Source organism: Erpetoichthys calabaricus, chromosome 11, assembly GCF_900747795.2.
Source record: "Erpetoichthys calabaricus chromosome 11, fErpCal1.3, whole genome shotgun sequence".
NCBI lineage: Eukaryota > Metazoa > Chordata > Cladistia > Polypteriformes > Polypteridae > Erpetoichthys > Erpetoichthys calabaricus.
Genome location: NC_041404.2, coordinates 144,401,362 through 144,423,026, shown reverse-complemented (window position 1 = coordinate 144,423,026; position 21,665 = coordinate 144,401,362). Strand labels below are relative to the sequence as shown.

The 21,665-nt window shown below is 46.5% G+C and overlaps 1 protein-coding gene across 1 annotated transcript; it reads right to left on the bottom strand.

Moving 5' to 3' along the window:
* Positions 1 to 199: 199 nt before the first annotated feature.
* Positions 200 to 21,456, bottom strand: LOC114660086 (neuronal pentraxin-2-like). Its single transcript, XM_028812590.2, has 5 exons — positions 20,549 to 21,456; positions 11,561 to 11,780; positions 11,025 to 11,269; positions 3,011 to 3,190; positions 200 to 473 (listed from the first exon to the last, which is right to left on the bottom strand). The coding sequence occupies exons 1-5, from the start codon at positions 20,993 to 20,995 to the stop codon at positions 246 to 248; spliced, it is 1,320 nt and encodes a 439-aa protein (XP_028668423.1). The 5' UTR covers positions 20,996 to 21,456; the 3' UTR covers positions 200 to 245.
* Between the last annotated feature and the right edge of the window lie 209 nt (positions 21,457 to 21,665).

Here is a 21,665-nt window from a genome sequence, read left to right as displayed (position 1 = left end):
ATTTGGTGAGACTAGGAAGATCAAAGTGCAGATGCTGATATGCAATGAGTGCCTCCGAGCTTCTGTTCGCCCCAATTTTGAGTTCTTTCACCCCACCACCCACCCCCACCCTGTCAATACCACCCTCACTAACACACCCCTCCCCCCACCCCCTGTGCCCACAGTCATTCATTTAGGGGGAAACCCACAGGGGTCAGACTTTACACGATTGTCTTCTTTTAATGGAGAGTGTTCAGGGTTTGCAGTTAGGATTCAAAGATGCGCTCCTCGCAGGTCTCTAGTGCCCATTTGGTCGCCCCGCCAAAGACTTCGACGTTGTTGTCGATCCAGGGCACGACGTTGCCAGGCATGTTGGAGGTGCAGTTTGCCATCTTCATGATGTCCTGGGCAGACAGGACCCGGTCCCAGATATTGAACTGGCTGATCTCTCCTACAAAGGCCTGGGTGGCATCAAAGCGCCCTCCGACGGTATCCTGTGAGGATGAGAACACAACAGCATGGCATCAGCCACCCTTCTGTTACCCGCTTGAGCTACAAACAAGTGCCCAGTGTGACTGCGAAAAAAAAAAAAAAAAGCATGGAAGAAGTGCCAAAGTGCATTTGGTCTTTAGATCACGTTCATTGAATAAACAGCATTGGTAGAAACGTTCTTTTGTTCTTTTTGCCAGGGGTTTTAATGACTCCCCTCTCCCATTTTTGGAATTTACTGTGTTGGGTTTAGCAGAGAGGAGAGAGAGAGAGGAGGAAATTCAAAGTGGTGGCCACCCAATCACAGCTATCACCCTTTGTGTGCAGAACTTGTACCACGGACTGCTACTCGAGGTTCAGATTCAGCCATGGCAGGTGCTGCTCCAAAACCAGCTGACACCTCAACTGGGCACATCCATTGTCTATCTAGACCAGGGATTTTCAACGAGTGGGGCGTGGACACATGTCAACGGTGGCGCAAAGTTTGATCTCAAATTCATTGTGAAATCTTATTTAAGTCGGCGGCACAGTGGCGCAGTGGGTAGCGCTGCTGCCTCGCAGTTAGGAGACCTGGGTTCACCTCCCAGGTCCTCCCTGCGTGGAGTTTGCATGTTCTCCCCGTGCCTGCGTGGGTTTTCTCCGGGCGCTCCGGTTTCTTCCCACAGTCCAAAGACATGCAGGTTAGGTGGATTGGCGATTCTAAATTGGCCCTGGTGTGTGGGTGTGTGTGTGCCCTGCGGTGGGTTGGCACCCTGCCTGGGATTGGTTCCTGCCGTGACCCTGTGTCCGGATTCAGTGGGTTGGAAAATGGATGGATGGATCTATATATATACAGTATATATCCTGTTGTATATATTTGAGATGCTTCTAACAGTAACGGCCCCTCGTGGGGTTGGTCAGCCCTCAGCCCCGCACACCCCTAAGGCTGTCTCTGCCTTTATTATTATGATGTGTGCATCCTGATGTATTTTTTTATGAGGTTGAGGAGAAGGGGGACTCGAGTCCAAAGTACAAACAAAGCCGGGCATGGGGGGGGGTGGGGTGGGGTGGGGTGTGTTTTCAAAATGGCCGAAAACCCATGATCTAGACATACAGAGCCAAGAGAGTTAATGGCTCGTCTCTCCCATTTGCCCCATTAAATTATTATGAGCTCAGGCCACAGACCTGATTCTGGGCTTTAGGACCAGGCCTACTTGGAGTTTTCAGAATTGTTTTGGAGTTTTAGAAGCTGAACCTCCCGACACAAATTCAAGGTGCTTGTGCGCCATTATGAAGTGTACTGTTGGCAGAGACAAGGGCAAGCCCTTAGGATGTTGGAACCAGAAGATACATATGGACCTGGGAAAATGCATTTTTCATTGTAATGAAAACACAACGAACAAATATGGAAAAAACGTTTCTGGGAGAGGATCGCAATCTTGGATGATGCAAGATCGGCTTTTAAGGCGTTGCACTAGTGACATCACGATGCCCATCTTTGTGCCATGGGGCAGTGAGCAGCAATATCACCACTATAAGAGCTGTTAGGGTGAGGCGGTTAGTCAGGGAGGTCAGTGTCCAATACGGAGCCAATGACTATGTGAGGCTGACTAATAAAGGGAGACCAGTAAGGGAACAACAGCAACCAGTCTGATGGCAGCAAGCAGCAACACCACCGTGCAAGGAGCCACGAAGGGGATTACAGCAACCAGTAAGAGACCGACAGCAACCAGAATGGAGTTAGCGGGCAGCAACCTGAGTGAGACAGGAACCATTAGGGTGATTGCAGCAACCAGTGAAAAGACAGGAAAGGATAACAGGGAAGGAATGGCAGAAACCAGTAAGGAGCAACCCTGTGAGGGGCAACAAGGTGATAACAACAAGTATTAGTGAAAACAAATCAGCATCCAACATGGAGCCAGTAATTATGTGAGGCTGATTAATAAAAGGAGACCAGTAAGGGATTTACAGCAACCAGTGGGTAGCCAGTGGGCGGCAACACCAGTGAGCTAAGAGCCATTAGGGAGATTACTGCAACCAGTAAAAAATCTAGAAGGAATAACCATGAAGGGTTGACCGATACCAGAATGGGGTAGATGACTGCCACTTTACCCAGCTAGGAGCCATTTGGGTGATCCAGTATGATACTGACAGCAACCAGTAAAGACTAATAAAGGATAAGAGGGAAAGGGATGACATAATGGTGACGCAAAACATGATATTAATAAAAATCCATCTTTCTCCAACGCTTAACCGTTCAATAACCTTACCACAGTGCCCCCAAAAAACCCACTTTGGGGAAATGGATGAAAGACAGAAAGAAACGACAAAGTTATGTGACAAGGATCACCTGTGACGACAGTAATGTGTCCTGTTTTGTTCTGGCGAGTGACATGCGGCGCTTGTGCCCCGTGACGGCCTGGGCCTTTGCGTGTGACGTCTTGTTGTTTGCCCTCCTGCCACGTCTCAGCAGGCTCGGCCATCGTGAGAATTCATGTGCCGTACATGCGTGACAAGACTTTTCTCCTTCCGTCCGTCTCCAGAGGACATTCTGCTCGCTTACCTGCTCCTGACCCAGAATGATCACGCCGCCAGGCTTAATTGGGTGCCAGGGGGCCAGGTTCTCCCCTGTGCCCAGCTTCTCTCCGTCTTGGTATGCCTCCCAAAGGCCATCCCGGGTTGTCCAAGTAATGCAGATGTGGTGCCACCGGCCATCGCTGACTGTCAGGGGGAGCTGAGCCACCTGTGGACAATGTCACATGTTAGTCTTTTTTGGGACAACTAGAAAGTCAAGGACTCCAGGGTCTCCTATGACATTCTGGTCTCTGTAGGTTCACAGAAAGATGACAACACTCCTGTGGCACAAGAACAAAGTATGACATAACCTTCTCAAATCCGATTCGGGGTCACTGAGCCCACTCCTGCAACACCAGACACAAGGTAGGAACTAACTCTGGGGTCCATCAGTCCACTGTCCACTCACAAGCACTTCCACGCTCACTTACACAGGGCCAATTTAGATTTGCCCATCACATGGCATAAGACTTTAAGAATGCCCCCCTACAAAGGTGCACACACACCCTACAGGCCGATCTAAACTGAAGTTGGGAACACTTAATGGGTGGAGGAGGAGGAGGAGGATGAGGATGACCAAAAAGAGGATAAGGTTGGCAAGTCATAGAGGAGGATGAAGAATCGAAACTTCAACAGCCACAACTGAACCTACGCTACATCACGTGGTCCTAATGGCACGGCCCACCTTAATAACGTGACCTGTACGGTCAGGGACAGGCCATCTGGCTATGAACCCCACCGCCTCCCACATTTCATTTACACCCCACACGAATTTTTGTTTCCTCTCGTTTTTGCCTCATAGCCCACCCACTCGTATCTTAAGTGTATACAGGACCCTAAGTCATTTAGTCAGCACTTCTGTGCAGACTGTGCATTAGAAACTAATGTGAGTGGCGGTGCGGAGCTGGTGAAGAGACGAGGGGGTCAAAGGATGAGGTGAGTCGACTCCTGAAGAGACAGGAAGGCCAGTTCTGAAGTCAGCGAGCAGATCAACAGGTAGATGAGCAGCAAGGGTGCAAGGCAGGAGGGGGCCGAGAAAAAGTCGAGTGGGACCTGAGCAGCTCAAGAGACAGGAGTGGCAAGTCACGAGGGACACGAGGCAAGCAAACAAGTCGGGAGGCCAGGAAGCACTGCTGGGGGCACCAGAGGTCCACACAGTCAAGTCGAGTTAAATGAGTGGCTCAGGAGGTTAGCGGCTGAATGAAATGAGACAAAATGTAAGTGGGCAAGTCATGGGGTAAAGGGGCAACCAACTGATTAGTGGGATAGGGGTGAGTCAAGAAGGAGCAGTGAAGGTCCAGGGGTGAAAAGGCGATCCACACAAGGGAAACGAGAAGGTCAGGAAGTTCATGGGACAAATGAAGAGGGGAACGAGTGAAACAAAGTCTAGGTGGTCACAGGTGTGAGGCAAAGGGGTAGCCAACTAATCAATGAGATGAATGGAGAAAGTCAAGGGGTCAAGAGGGATCAACACAAGAAAAAGGAGAAGCTCAGGTGGTCCATGGCCCTATAAATGGATCAACGAGTAAAAAGAAATCTAAGTGGTCAAGCCATGGGGTAACCAACTGATGAATGAGATAACGACAAGTCAAGGGGTCTATGGAGGCAAGCACGCCAGTTGAGGGGTCACTGAATAAATCAGGGAGTCAATAAGCACTCTGAGGGTCTAGGGAGCAGGAGAAGAGGGAATCAAGTCATCTAGGAGGTCCAGGAGGCCAACGCAAGGTAAATGAGAATCTCAAGAAGACTTCGGGCAATGAGGAGGTGAATGAGTGACGAGAAATCTAAATGGTCAAATTGTGAGGTAAAGGGGTAACCAACTGATGAATGAGATAGGGGCAAGTGAGGAGTACATCAGGAGAAAAGGGGGTCAAGATGAGGGGAAAGGTCAGTGGCTGAACAAAGTGAGGCCAAATGTATGTGGGCAAGTCATAGAGTAAAAGGTTAATCAAGTAAATAGTGAGATGGGGCAAGTTGGGTGGGAATGCAATCAGTCAAGGGGGCAAGATGGGGGAAACGATGCAAGCAAAGGAGGTCAGGAAGCATTGCTTTGGAAGCAAGACGTCCACACAGTGAGTCGAGGTAAATGAGTGGCTCAGGAGCTCAGCGGCCGAATGAAATGAGACAAAATGTAAGTGGGCAAGTCATGGGGTAAAGGGGCAACCAACTAATCAGTGGGATAGGGGTGAGTCAAGAAGGAGCGGTGAAAGTCCAGGGGTCAGAGGAGGATCCACACAAGGGAAACGAGAAGCTCAGGAAGTTCATGGGACAAATGAAGAGGGGAACGAGTGAAACAAAGTCTAGGTGGTCACAGGTGTGAGGTAAAGGGGTAGCCAACTAATCAATGAGATGAATGGAGCAAGTCGGGAGAAAATGGAGCAAGTCAAGGGGTCAAGAGGGATCAACACAAGAAAAAGGAGAAGCTCAGGAGGTCCATGGCCCAATGAATGGATCAATGAGTGAAAAGAAATCTAAGTGGTCAAGCCATGGGGTTACCAGCTGATGAATGAGATAACGGCAAGTCAAGGGGTCTATGGAGGCAAGCACGCCAGTTGAGGGGTCACTGAATAAATTAGGTAGTCAATAAGCACTCTGAGGGTCTAGGGGCAAGGGAAGAGGGAATCAAGTCATCTAGGAGGTCCAGGAGGTCAATGCAAGGTAAACGAGAACCTCAAGAATTCATCGGGCAATGAGGAGGTGAATGAGTGATTAGAAATCTAAATGGTCAAGTTGTGAGGTAAATTGGTAACCAACTGATGAATGAGATAGGGGCGAGTGAGGAGTACATCAGGAGAAAAGGGGGTGAAGATGAGGGGAAAGGTCAGTGGCTGAACAAAGTGAGGCCAAATGTAAGTGGGCAAGTCATGGGGTAAAGGGTTAACAAATGAATAATGAGTTACAGCGAGTCGAGAGGGAATGGTGTATGTCAAGGGGGATCAACCCAAGGTAAACAAGAACTTCCTGAAGTCCAAATGAACAGCTGAACGAGTGAAAAGAACTCCAAGTGGTCAAATCATGAGGTAACCTGACTAATCGATGAGATGGGGGCAGGCTGAACGTTAGAGTAAGTCAACGATGGTCAAGAAAGTCAAGACGAGGGAAATGAGGCAAGGGGCCACTGAATAAATCAAGAGGTCAATGAGCACTGCGAGGGTCATTGGGACAAGTCAAGAAGGCATCAAGTTGGTCAAGACATCCAGGTGGTCAATATAAGGGAAGCGAGTGAACTGAAGAGGCCAGTGGTCAATGAACAGCAGAATCAGTGAGATAAAGTCCAAGTGGGCAAGTTGGGGGGCAAAAGAGAAACCACCTGATCAAGGAGTTTGGGTGATTCGAGTGGGAATGGTGTACGTCAAGGGGGATCAACATAAGATAAATGAGAAGTTGGGGACATCAGTGGGCAAATAAACAGGAACTGAGGGGAAACAGAATCGAGTTTGGTCAAAGTGAGATAGGGGAAAGTCACGAGGAAATGAGTAAGTCAAGAAGTAAAGATAAGTAGAATGAGGCGAGCAAACTAGGCAGGGGGGTCCGTGAGTAAATCAAGAGGTAAATAAGCACTGCAAGGGTCTACAGGGCATCATAAGAGGGAACCAAGTGGGACAAGAGGTCCAAAGAGTCACCACGAGGTAGATGAGTAACTCAATGAAGTCAGCAGGCACATGAAGAGTTGAACAAGTTAAGGTAAAGCCTAAGTGGGCAAGTCATGGGGTACCAAACTGACGAATCATTAGGGTGAGTCAAGAGGAACTGGAGTAAGTTAAGGGGCTCAAGATGAGGGAGCTGGCAGTCAGGAAGCACTGCTTTGGACAGAAGACGTTCAGAGGGTCAACACGAGGGAAATGAATGGCTCAAGTGGTCAGTGAGACATGGAAAGGGGAAAGACTGAGACAAAGCGCAAGTGGACAATCCATTAGTTAAAGGAGCACCCAATTGGTCAATGAGTTAGGGATGAATTGAGAGAGAATGGAGTCAATGAAGAGGACAACCCAGAAGCGACAAGGTAGAGGGGCTCGTTGGGAGGTAAACAGGCTCATCCGGTTGGTCAGGAGGGAGCTGAGCAAGCTAAGAGGTAAGGTGACAAGTAACGAGGTAAAGCCACAGGGTAAACGAGTAGGTGACAAGGAAAGAAGCCATTCGAGGAGCTGAGGGGCACGTCAGGAGAAAGTCAAGGGAGATGTCAAGTGGGAAATGAGCCAATCAAGGGGCAAGTGGGCAGTGATGGGGCAAAATGGTAAGCTGAGTAAGTGTAGGAGAGCTGAAATCCAAGACCTAAAGCGTCTTGTGTAAGTATGGAGGTAAGCAAACAACTTATGGAGCTTGGGTGCAAGTCAAATGGGAATTGAGATGCTCAAGAGAAACACCATCAGCTCATTAGGGAGAAGAGAAAGTGAGGAGCTGAGCAAACAAGGCAGGAGATCCAAGAATTAAGTAAGCAAAGACAAGCAAGCGTTTGAAGGATCTGGGGACAAGGCCAGCGGGAGTCGAGGGACTCGGGGTTCAACAGGAGGTAAAGGAACATCTCAAGAGTGAAATGTGCAAAGTAACAGGAGAACACGTGAGGCAAAATGGGAGCGGGCACGTCGTGAGATAGAGGGGCGACCAAACAACAAATAGCCAACTGGTCGATGAGTTAGGGGAGCGAGTCGAAGGGGGGAATGGAGTAAATCAAGGAGCCGAGGGGCTCAAGGTGAGGTATATGAGCAACTCAAGAGGTCAATGTGGGCAAAGAGAGGGGTGAATGAGTGAGAAAAAGTGGGCAAATCAGCGGGCAAGCTGGGAGCTAAAGAGGTAATGAAAGAGATGACCACTTGATCAGCGAGGTAGATAGGAGGACGTTAAGGGGGTCAACAGCAGGTAGACGCTACTCTACAAGTAAATGAGGGAAACGATGACTTGAATGAGCGAGAACAAAAGTGAGTGGGCAACTTGTGGTCAATGAGTTAGGGGGGCAAGTCGAGGGGGCATGGAAATGAAACACTGAAATGAATAACTGAAGATGCCAGTGTGCAAATTAAGTGATGAATGAGTGGGACAAGATGAAGGTGGATGAGTCGTGAGGTAAAGGAGTGACCAAGTGATCAGTGAGTTAGGGGCGAGTGGAGAAAGAGAATGGAGGTAACTCCAGAGAAAAGGGGGCTCATCACGTGACAGCAGATCAGGAGAGAAATGAGGAATACATGAAGAGGTGCTCTGACCAAAGGTCCGCTCATGAGAGGTTTAAGATCAGATTTGATTAGGACAGGGAGATGGACAAGTGAAGTCAAAAGGTAGCCTGAAGTCAAATCGTTGTGAGACGTTCGTTCCCCAAAGCATCTACAGAAACGCTGTACTTTGTAGTAAGTGAAATCTACAATCTTGGACAAAGTGCCGTCCACACCGTCCACCTGTAATATGGTCAGGCTGATGATGTCATCGCATGCGATTTTCTGTGACCACGCCCCCTAACAACAGGTCATTTTGTCATAGCAACAGGCCAATAAAATGGAGACCCCCATTAAAAAACAAAATGGCATCACAGAGTTCACGAAACATGATGTTAAATGAAATGAAAAAACCCGCAAAACAAAACATCACATACAAATCGTCCTTCCATGAAATTCCCCGACATGCAAATTCTGACAAAAATTTAGTATTCAGTCCAGAAAGCAATGACGCGGGGAGCAAGACAAGATGGAAGGAAGGAAGTCCAAAGGGAAGACAAAAAAAATCCAAAGTCAAAAACTAAGAAAGGCCGCATGAGGAGGAGAACAAAGAAACCTGAGAAGGAGATGAGGATCTCAAGAAGAAGTCAAAAAAATCAGGGGGGTCAATGAGGATGTTGAGAAACTCAAAGGGGGAATCAAACGAGTCGAGAAGATCATGAACACGGGGTCAAGAGGGAGGTGAGGGAGCTAAGAGCGAAGGGGAACAATCAAGACATGGAATGAATAGGTAAAGGGGTAACAAGCAGGCTCATGTGGAGCTTGGGGTCCGTTGAGACGTCGAGGGTTCAACAAGATGGAAATGAGCAACACACAACGTGAAAATCAGCTGGTCAACAAATTTAGAGAAGAAGATAAACAGGCAAAGCAAGAAATCAATAGGAAAGTAACGACGAGCCAGGAGGGAGCGTCAGGGGGAATGAGCAAGTCAGGAAGAAAACAGAAGGTCACGGGGTAAGCAACGAGGAAAGCAACCGTTTAAGGAGACAACGGGGCACGTCATGGGGGAAAATGACCAGGCCTTGGGTGAAAGAACTAAGAACCTCCACCGGTCAAGAGGGAGATGAGCAAGTGAAAAGGAAAAGGGGCTCATTTAGAGGGGTCTCAGAGAGTGAGGGAAAAGGGGGTCATCAGGAGGGAACTGAGCAAGTTGGGGTCTCTAGAAGGGTCTGAGTATGTCAGGGGACAAAGGGGAGGGGAGGTCACCAAGACAGAACTGAGCAATTTGGGGGCTCAAGAAGGAACTGAGCAAGTTGAGGGTCCAAGAAGGGACTCAGGAAGTCAGGAACCCAAAAAGGAACTGAATAAGTCAGGGGACAAAGGGGGGGGGGGGGTCACCAAGAGAGAACTGAGTGAGTTGAGGGTACAGGAAGGGACTGAGTAAGGTCACCAAAAGGGAAATCACCAAGTTGGGGGCTCAACAAGGGACAGAGAAAGTCAGGGAACAAAGGGGGTCATTAAGAGGGTACTGAAAAACGTCAGGAGCTCAACAATGGACCGAGTAGGTTGGGGGCTCAACACGTGGCTGTGTAGGTCAGGAGAAAATGGGGGTCACCAAGGGGAAACTGAGCAGGTCAGGAGCTGAAGAAGGGATTGTGTAAGTTGGGGGGCAAAGGGAGTCATCAAGGGGGAGCCGAGGGAGTCAGCGGCTCAAGGAGGGACTGAGTAGTGGACAGAAGGTAAAGGAGTCGGGACAGAGGGAAGCAAATGAATTATGGAGTGGGATTAAGGAATCAGGGCGGCACGGTGGCGCAGTGGTAGCACTGCTGCCTCACAGTTAGGAGACCCGGGTTCGCTTCCCGGGTCCTCCCTGCGTGAAGTTTGCATGTTCTCCCCGTGTCTGCGTGGGTTTCCTCCCACAGTCCAAAAACATGCAGGTTAGGTGCATTGGTGATTCTAAATTGGCCCTAGTGTGTGCTTGGTGTGTGGGTGGGTTTGTGTGTGTCCTGCGGTGGGTTGGCACCCTGCCCGGGATTGGTTCCCTGCCTTGTGCCCTGTGTTGGCTGGGATTGGCTCCAGCAGACCCCCGTGACCCTGTGTTCGGATTCAGCGGGTTGGAAAATGGATGGATGGATGTTTGTTATATAGTGCCTTTCATAGCTATCTCTATTATACATATAGCTATCTCTATCTGTTATAAGGTGTGTTTTCTATGTATGTGTTATATAGTGCCTTTCATATCTCTCTGTCTATTATATAGTGCCTTTCACACAAACATACTATATACTGTAGTTGCTTTTACATCACTTTACCTAATATATGGCACTTTTCACGTCTATCTATTATATAGTGCCTTTCACATTGTTCTGTCTACTATATGGTGTTTTTCCAACCCATCTTTTATACAGTATATGGTGCCTTTCACACCAATATATTATACTGTATATTGTAGCTCCTTTCACATCACTTTACCTAATGGGTGCCTTTTATGTCTATCTATTATATCGTATTTTTCACATCACTCTTTCTACTATATGATGTGTCAGTCAGTCAGTCAGTCAGTCAGTCAGTCAGTCAGTCAGTCATTATCCAACCCACTACATCCTAACACAGGGTCACGGGGGTCTGCTAAAGCTTCACACAAATATATTATATACTGTAGCTCCTTTCACATCACTTTACCTATAATATGGTGCCTTTCACATTTCTCTGTCTATTATATGGTGCTTTTCCAACTTAACTATTATATAGTGCCTTTCACACCTATCTGGCTGTCTATCAGACGTGGTATCTGAGCAGTTAAACGCCCCTGTTCACAGCCCTCTACCAAGGGGGCACACACCCAGGGGGTCCGCTTACCTTGTCATTGATTAACAGCTCAATGGGGTTGTTGCCCCATTCGATTAAGACGATCTCATTGGCCTGCCCGGGGACAGCGTACGAGAACGGGGTGCCGATCCCGGGGCTGGCGCTCGACTTGAGCCACATGCACACCGTGAAGGCGTACATCTCCGGCATGGCCTTCTTGATTTTGCCGTACAGGTAGTTCGTGCGCAGCGGGAGGGAAACCTTGAAGTCCTCGGGAGACTTGAAGCCGCTGGTCCCTGCAAGGAAGAACAGGAACAGCTCAGCCGACATTTGCCATCAATGACCCCGAAAGCCAAAGAATAAAGCTTAAAGTCGGGGGTGGTGATCAGAGTAACTGGCCGGGGTTCTGTTCACTGGTCTCACGGTCGCAGATGATGAGATCCACCACGTCCTCTGCTCATGCAGGGTTCTGAACCCGAGCCCCACTGCTTGATCACTTCGCTTTGTTTCTGCTCACGTCGGCCCCTGTAGGCTCTCGGGGCTCCGAACCCATGTGAACGTTTCCGAGTTTCTCTCTCTCTGCTCACCTTTCTCCAGTTCGGTGATCCTCTCCAGCAGCGAGTTGAGGGTGTTCTCGGTCCTCTGGCGGTGAGCGGTGGTCTCGTTGTACAGAAGGCTTTTCTCATCTTCCAGTTCGGCCACTTTACTCAACAGCTGATTCTCCAAATCGGACAGGCGCCTCTGGAGCAGATCTCTCAGTTCGTTAGGGAAGGAGGCTCCGGACGTGTTGGCTCTCAGCTGTTGTTGCTGTCAAAAAGGGAGAGACAATCGTGGATCAGAAAAGACTCTAAAAAAGCAGCCAAGTCAAAGCCGCGTTGGAATTGTCCGTGTTTTCTGTTCACATCGCATTCAGTTTAAATATCATTGGATGTGACGGCTCAGTGTGAATGGGTGTCGATCCTGTCCGGGGTTTTGTCCCACCGGGTGCTCAGTGGATCGGCGCGCGCAGTGAGGTGACGAGGCTGCGGCTCTTTCTAAGAGCGACATTTTCATGTAACGCTTCTATGTTTTAACATTACGAAATAATACAAAAAATAAGTGTGAACCTTATGAATAACACACCCAATCCAATTCCTTCTTTATATACTACCTTTAAAAAATTGTTAAAAGTTTTACGTTTTGTACCACGGAGTTCGCACCACCTCGCAGCGAGAATACCCGGAGGTGCGCGCGCCCGACAATCCAAACTGCGCATGCGTATTTGCACGTTACGAATCAGTACGAGATGTCGCCTCGTATCAGGCGGCATTATTTAACAAACTGGCCTTGATCTTGAGGTGGGTATGACGGTTAGAAAATTCACGAATGGATGGATGAACAGACTGAAGAAAGGAAATGAACAAGTGCAGCACAAAAGCAGGACGCAAGTGGGCAGTGTGGCCCCCTAGTGGCAAAAGCATTAGATTTTCCATTTAACCCCATTAGTCTCTGAGAAAGTCACTTTGCATTTCATGCGCTCAAAAAGAAAGAAATAAAGCGCCCAGTATTGGTGGTCACTATAAAAAGTTTCTATATGAAGTAAAAGCCTGCTGGTTCAAATCACCCTGCAAAGACAAACTCAGTTCCCATCGGACAATTCTTGAGTTTGCATTGTGCTCTACCTGAATAGCATCCTGAGATCCTGTTTACAATAAAAGGCGCTATAAGAAACCAGAAGGACTAACGTCACCACTGACTCCCTCTGTGACTGGTGCAAGTCCCTGAACTGAAATATGAAAATACTTCACTGCACCTGTAAAGTGTCCTAAAGTGGTGCTCAGCATGAAAGGCGCTATATACAGTCCTAAGGAATGATTTCCAGAAGTGCCTCCCATCCGAGACCCAATGCAAGTCCCTTAACTGAAATATGGAAAATACTTCACTGCAATTCTAACGTGAGCAGAGTTGTCGGGCACAAGGCAGGAGCAACACCTTGGCAAGTGCCAGTCCTTCACAGGGTGGAAATAATGGACAATACATTACTGTACTTGTAAGGGGTTCTGGAGTGATGATCATCATGAAAGGCACTATATACAATCATTAAGACTGATTTCTAGCACTGACTCCTCTCCTCTTGACCCATCATAAGCCACCCAGTATGGAAAATAAGTTACTGAACTGGTGACGTGTCCTGGAATAATGTCCATCATGAAAGGTGCTATATAAAAATCACAAGAACCAGTCTTTACCACTGACTCCATCCAAGACCCGAAGTAACTATGGAAACTGCTGTGCTGCTTTTAGCCAATGACGGGGAGTGGCGGTCATCTTGTAAACTCGTGTGTGTGTGTGTGTGTGTGTGTGAGTGTGTGTGAGTGTGTCCTGATTCTGGCCTCACCTCATATGTGTGTGTGTGTGTTTGTGTACAAGCGTGTGTGAGCATGTATGTGCGTTTGTATGTGTGTGTGTGAGCATGTATGTGCGTTTGTATGTGTGTGTGAGTGTGCGTGTGTGTGTGTGTGTGTGTGTGAGTGTGTATGCCTGATTTCGGCCTCACCTTGGCTGTGTGTGTGTGTGTGTGAGTGTGTGACTGTGTGTGTGTTCGTGTGTGTGTGTCCTGATTCTGACCTCAGCTCAGCTGTGTGTGTGTGTGTGTGTGTGTGTGTATATGTGCATATGTGTGAGTGTGTGTGTGTGTGTGTGTGTGTATATGTGCATATGTGTGAGTGTGTGTGTGTGTGTGTGTGTGACTGTGTGTGTGTTCGTGTGTGTGTGGCCTGATTCTGGTTCCACCTCAGCTGTGTGTGTGTGTGTGTGTGTATATGTGCATATGTGTGAGTGTGTGTGTGTGTGTGTTGTGTCCTGATTCTGACCTCAGCTCAGGTCTGTGTGTTTGTGTGTATGTGCATGTCTTTGAGTGTGCATTTGTGTATGAGTGTGTGTGAGCATGTATGTGTGTTTGTATGTGTGTGTGAGTGTGCGTGTGTGTGTGTGAGTGTATCCCTGATTCTGGCCTCACCTCAGCTGTGTGTGTGAGTGTGTGACTGTGTGTGTGTGCGTGTGTGTGTATATGTGCATATGTGTGTGTGTGTCCTGATTCTGACCTCAGCTCAGCTCAGCTCTGTTTGTGTGTGTGTGTGTGTGTGAATGTGTGAGTGTATGCGTGTATGTCTGTGTGTGTCTGTGTATGTCTGTGTGTGTCTGTGTGTGTTTGTGGTCCAGGAGATGCAGGTGAATGTGGAAGGCCCATCTTGAGGTGAGTCAGTATGGCAGCCTGACCTTCACAATGAAGACAAAAGAACAGCCAGGGGATGAAGACACTGAACGTCCGGGTAAATCTGTCATGAAAAAATGGAAAGAATCCGTCAGAGGGGTAACCCTACCAAAGCAGGCCGTCCACAAACATTGATGAAGACGAGGGCGGGCGGCCACCAGGAGATCTTGGAGAGCACTGAAGGAGTCACAAGCTACAGTGGTGAAGACTCGACCACTCACAGCTTTACAGGAGAGTAGCAGAGAGAAGAAGACACAGGTCATCTTGACGAGAGTTTGCCAGGGGGGGTCATGGAAGGCTTTGAAGTCCACTGGAGGAAAGTTCTATGATCTGATGAGAGGAAACTTGAGGCCATCAGCCTAAACGCGGTGCTGCACTGCAGTTTATCAGTAACACACCATCCCACCGCGGAGCCCGGAGTGGGCAGCATCAGGGTGTGGAAAAAATGAATGAACAAAACACCTGGAGGAAAACCTAATGGGGTCTCCAAGAAGCCTGTGCCTTAGGAGAAGATCTGTTGTCCAGCAAGTCAACGAGTCCAAATGTATAGACAACAATGTGGACATCCTGACACGGCCGAGTCAGAATTGACGTCTCAGTCCTGTGGAGAATCTGCAGCTGGACTTGACAAGGAGCGTTCACTCGCGGCCACCATGACACCTGACAGAGCTGACTGAGGGCTGCCATCCACTAAATACGGACCGGACGGGCAGACTGCTCATGGGATCAGTTATTATGTCTTTTATAATTGTAATGAATTTAGACCACCGTGCAGAGATCTGTCTTCAGTTTGACATTAAAGAATCTTTTTTGTTGATCGGGGGTCCAAAGAGTCAAATTAAAACCATGGTGCCTACAACTTGTATAACAATAAAATGTGGAAACATCTGCGGGGGATGAAAACTCTTTATAGGCACTGTGGATAGAAGGCAATTTAGGCATGAAAGGCGCTATATAACAAACAGACAGGGAGACAGAGAGGAGTGTGACATGACCAGCGTCGTGAAGATGGCCGTCTGTCTCCTAGGCCTGCACTCGGTGACACAACAACTCAGAGTCACCTCCTCAACACACAGGCCGCTCACTGGCACAGGCCTCATTCATTGAGCTAAAATGGAATAATTGCTTTTCGGTTTCATATCTACATCTTCATTGGCATGTAAATGAATTATTGAATGCAGATTGGATGAAAGGGAAACCTCCCGTTTTTAGGTGAAAGCTGAGTGAAACAGTTTAGCAAAAGATGAAAGGGTTCAAATATTTTGAAGACCCTGCCAGAAAGCCGATTAATATTAATATATTAATGAGGAGAAAATTAAAACAGACAGCAGCTTCTTTCTTCAAGTGAACATTTTTTTTTTCCACTTTTCAATAAGAGGGTCACAGAGAGCCGTGAGCAGTTTTCCCAATCGTACATTCAAAAATCACCCGAGACCACCACAATTTACTGGAACTGTCACAGGTGACTAGCAGAAAACGAATCTCACACAAGAGGGCTGCTTGTTCCCTTACATAATCAATTTGGGTTTTGAAATTGCTGGGTTTTTTTTTTTTTTTGCAGGTCAGGGTTTTAACACACACACACACACACACACACACACACACACACACACACACATAAATATACTGCAAAAAAAATATATACAATAAAAATCAATACAAACATATTCATATAAAGACACACCATGATTCAGTACATGTATTCAATACACACCTGCATGCAACAACTATAAACACACAAATACAGTATATATATATACACCAATAGACACATGAGTACCTAGCAATGGACATAAACTCAGTCACTGTCCTGCTTTTTTTTATCTGGGAATTTATGTTGAATAATAAACTGCTAGTCCTTGTTCTCCATTCAACTGTGCCATGAGGACTACAATCTAGGAAAACCTTTTTTTCCACATTGTGACTATAAAATACTAAACTGTACAGATAAATTTAACAAGGACATCAAAATGTGCAGGTACAGTGCTGGCAAAACACACACAATAATATCAAAAAGAGAATAAAATCCTGAATAATTATCTATCATTGAAAAATGACATACTAACAACCTCCACCTATCTCTCTGTGCACAACTGTGTATCAAATATAGAGTGCCCTTCACATCTATCTATTTGTCTATCTATCTATCCATCTATTATATAGTGCCTTTCTATCTATCTATCTATCCATCTATTATATAGTGCCTTTCTATCTATCTATCTATCTATCTATCTATCTATCTATCTATCTATCTATCTATCATACAGTGCCTTTCACATCTATCTATCTATCTAATTATATAGTGCCTTTCACATCTATCTATCTGTCTAATTATATAGTGCCTTTCACATCTATCTATCTATCTAATTATATAGTGCCTTTCACATCTATCTATCTATCTAATTATATAGTGCCTTTCACATCTATCTATCTATCTATCTAATTATATAGTGCCTTTCAGATCTATCTATCTATCTATCTAATTATATAGTGCCTTTCACATCTATCTATCTATCTAATTATATAGTGCCTTTCACATCTATCTATCTATCTAATTATATAGTGCCTTTCACATCTATCTATCTATCCCTATTTTTGAGTGGCACTATAGTTCCAGAAATATATCCTCATGCCATCAGCATAGAATGCCACCTGACCAGACTGCTGTTGTAGCCAAGGGTGACACAGCCCACTTTGAGGACTGGAAGTAACCCATTAAACCGTCAATCCTTATGTTACAGTTTTTAGTGTAGCTGGCACTGCTGCGGTGTCAACAAATAGACATAACCTCATCAGTGGACAACAAGCATGAAGTGTCAGCTGGCACATAACTAACTGAATAAGCATAGACATGGTACAGAAATTCCCATGAAGAGACACCCCCAACCTGATCCCTAAAAGGAAGAGTGTCTTTCACATCCATCAGTCTATAACATAGTGCCTTTTCTTTCTTTCTTTCTTTCTTTCTTTCTTTCTTTCTTTCTTTCTTTCTTTCTTTCTCTCTTTCTTTCTGTCGTATTCTGTCCTTCAAAAACGTGCAGCGCTCCCTAAAGAGTAAGAATATAAGAGTTCAGCACCAGGGACAGCGAAACGCGAGTGCGATTTTAAAGGCAATCTTCCTTGGAACAGACAATTGATCTGTAAAGATTTTGTTTGCGCCTATCTATCTATCTCATATAGTGCCTTTCTATCTATCTTTCTACCTGTACACTGCGTTTTGAGCTGAGCTCCAGGAGCAGGACGGACAGACCCCACCATTACTGCTAACTGCACCCTGTTACATAAATCCACACGTTTAACTGGGTCAGCGTAACGACGATGTCTTGGGGGGACGTGGTCCTGAGTGTCCATACAACAAAATGAAGCCTCTCTTGTTATCTTAAATCATCTTTTCATATGTGCACGTTTAAGGTTCACTTTGACATCATAAGATTTTTTTTTACACTTTTGACTTTTCGGTCTATTAGAAGAAGCACTTTGGATTGGTTAGTAAGACATTTTTAGCGCCCGTCTTTGCTTTCTCTCTTAATAGGTAGAATTCCCAGGTTTTTGCAGGCGCTAATCCACTTTATCTTGACGTTCATGTGAGCTTTTCTTGTTGGTTGCAGTAGTCCAAGTTGGTAGCAGACACGTCCACATTTAAATTAAAGTGTCGGGGTGACTGGAGAAGACATTTCATGTCATTTCTGTAAATCCATAACCCAGCTGATTCCCCCGCTCGGTGCGGCCACGCGCTTTGGTTTTTCAGCCTTTGTTAATTGATGAAGTGCATTTTCTCTCCTTTTACTAACAGAACACCAATGGCGTCGACACTGAATTATTGTAGTGAAAACGTGTTTATTTTTTTTTCCAACAGGAGATGTTGAAGGTGAGACATGTGAAAAAAAAAAACTCATAGGAAGAGTGAGGGCTGTCACTGAAATGAAAAATAACTGAAGAGGTGAGTGTGTTATTCACTTTAAAGAAACGTTTTGAAATTAATCAAGGGTGACATTTAACCGGAAAATAAGGGAGCATCTTTAGACGTGTTGAAGGTTTAAAAAAAGAGTTGCTTGTTAACTTGAAGGAGGTCCTAATTTGTGTTCTGTTGTTCTGCGGGAATCAGTCGTTCTTGTCTAATAATTAGCGGCCACTTGACAGTCAGAGCTTCTTTTCTTCGCTCTCTGGCTGAAAGGCACTTTGATCATTTTGGAATAAAAATAAGGCGGGTGGGAACGAGAAGATGTGGAAGCAATGCAGTAAACTGGCACAGGTGCGTGCGTGCGTGCGAGTGTGTGTGTGCGTGTGTGTATGTGTGTGTGTGTGCGTGCGTGCGGATTCATTTTAATCCTTAGCGAGAAAGATCAGGGCGGTGGGGGTTGGTCTGCCGTACAGCACACACACACACACACACACACACACACACACACATATGAAGCCCGCTTATAGACAACACCATAGCGCTCCTCTGTTTGGGATGCCCTCATGCTTACCGCTTTAATTGCTCACTTTGAGTTCAGCGGAGCTCTCGGACTGTCCTTTTCTCCAGTGGTAATGAAAGCAGGCTAAGCACCTCTTCAAGACAGTCTCACTGACTGAAGTTCAAAGGCGTGTCAGCGGGGCTGGCATGAAATATTTATAGTTTAAATCCCAGCGGGGGTTTTGTTCTTATGCAATTCCCCAGCTCGACTGAGAGACCGCGCAATTAATCCTAAAGTCGCTGCTCGGCACCTTAGCTCAGCTGCTAGAGGGACCGAGAGCTACGGTGGCCTCTGAAGCCTGACAGTAAAGTGAAAGCAATGCTGATGATTCATATAGTGGGAACTTCAAGATTTATGGTCGCGTACCCAAGTGGGGGGTCAATGGGAGTAAAACACCTATGGTGTGTCTTCGAAGTCACGTTATGTGCATCAGTGCTGAGGCCAGTGCTCTCGAGCTGCTGTTTCTTTCACTTCTTGTTTCTGCTCATCTACATAATCTCTCCCACAATCGGATTGACTTTAATAAAGCGGCTAAAACAGCAGCGAAAGAGTCTTAAAGAAAAGCGCATGGTACACCAGGCTAAAGTTCAAAAACGAGCAGCGCTCCCCGGAGAGCGCGGGCGGGGATAACGGAATTCAGCACCAGGGACAGCGCCGCGCGAGCCTGAAAATTAAGGCGCTCCATAAGTCAAAACGCTATATGGAGACCAATTGAAAACTTGTCGCTGCCTATCTATCAATCTATCTATCTATTATATACTGCCTTTCCTATCTATCTATCTATCTATCTATCTATCTATCTATCTATCTATCTATCTATCTATCTATCTATCTATTATATAGTGTCTTAAACATATTAATTACATAGCGCCTTTCAGATCTATCTATCTATCTATTATATCGTGCATTTCATATGTCTAATTCGTATAATGTTTGATATTATTATGTTTTGTTTGTTTTGTTTCGCTGCCACCTTTTTCCAAGGCGTCTTACAACATTTAAAATACAATAGGTTGCATTTCTTTTCCCATCTGAATCACAGGCAGGTGAAGTTACTTGCTCATTATCACACAGTGTTAACAGCGGAATTTAAACCTACATTCTCAGAGTCCAAAGCCTAACAAACTACACTTGCTGCTATTAGTTTGTGTTAGTTTGTACATCGTTATTAATGCCGACTTTGCTTTTATTCCCCTTGTATTCCTTTGAATATTTGCGAGGCGCTTTGAGCATGGGAAAGGAGATACACGACATAAATAAAATGTATTATATATTTATCTATCTATCTGATATAGTGCCTTTAATACTTATCTATCAATAATGTTTTTAATGTTTGATATTGGTTTGTGTCCAATGTTATTAACGTCATCTTTTCTTTTGTTCGTATTTTATTCTTTTTAATATTTGTGAAGCATTTTTAGAATATTATAAGCGCTATATAAATAAAACACATCTATCTATCTATCTATCTATCTATCTATCTATCTGATATAGTGCCTTTCATGCCCATCTATCAATAATTCATTTAATGTTTGATATTAGTTTATGTCCGATGTTATTAACGTCATATTTGCTTTTGTTCCTGTTTTATTCTTTTTAATATTTGTGAAGCATTTTTAGAATATTAAAGGCGCTATATAAATAAAACATATCTATCTAATATAGTGCCTTTCATATCAATCTATCTATCCATCTGTCTGATATTGTGCCTTTCATGCCTATCTATCCATCTATGTTAAACTTCGAGACAACTTTAAGAAGCTGTTTAGCTCTTAAAAGATGGCGCATTCGAAGTGTGAGCGAGCTTAGCGTTAAATAAAAATTCATACATAAACCGTAGTAAGCCGGGAGAGGGGCGTTACCTCGAGGTTCTCCAGTCTGTCCTTCAGGGCCTGCATGGTCCGTCCGAGCTGGTCGATGGTCTCGCTGGGGTCCCGAGGCAGGTCCCCCATGGTGTCTTTCCCAGATTTGCTGTAGTCTTTCCTTCGGGCCCCCTGGCTGCCTTTGAGATCGCCGTTCTCGCACTGGTTCAGTTTGCTCGTGAGCTCCTTGATCGTCTCCCTTTGGTTGACGATGGTTTCTTTCTGCTGCAGTATGGTTTCCCGCAGCTGGATGACGGTAGCCCTGAGGTCGTCCTCTTGCGGACTCGTGTTCTGCATGGGCATCGGAGGTAGAGGGCAGCTGGGGTCAGCTTCAATGGGGATGGAGGTGCACACGAAGCGGGCACTTTTCTCCTCCTCAGCCCGTGTCACGGAGCCTCCCCCTCCAAAAGCGAAGAAGCAGACCACTCCGGCAAGAAACGCAAGCATACCGGCGAGCAGGATAGCGATTAGGTATTTCAGGATGGACCGGGGTGACAGCCTTCGCAGCGAGACACGTTAGTTCGACAAGGGCAGGAAAGGCAAGAAGATGTGTCAACACGTTTTAATTCTTTCGCGTCCCGGAGCTTCTGATCTGTAACCGAGAACACAAGAAGCGTTGCATCTGTAGCATGGTCACGTGCTGCGGACTGGTGTAAGCCCAAAGCGACGATAAAGTTGGACTTGGGGTCTGTTCTTCGGACGAGATCGGCGGAGGCTCGCTCGCTCGCGCGCACGCGCCTCGGCTCTTTCCAATCAGCCGAACACAGTCGGGCAGGCGGCCGTACTCCAGGTGCCTCCGAGATGCGTTCACTTGTGCCGCTGGACTGTCGGCTCCGCCGGCTTTAGCAGATTAGCGCTGTTTGCGCCTGTGTCGTCGCCCGGTGATTGGCTAACCGGGACAAGTGCGTCACTCCCTCCCTCAAGAACGCAGCGCAGTTACAATTTGTTTGTGCGTGCGGCCGCCGAGTGTGAATGAACGAGTAAAGATACACTGAGCGGTGGGAGTGTGTGTGCGTAACTGTGTGTGCGGCCGGCTACGAGCGTCTAACTCGAAATGCACGCCGGCGAGGGGCTGTGAATGATGCACGTGGGGGGCTCCATCACGCTGGTCACTATC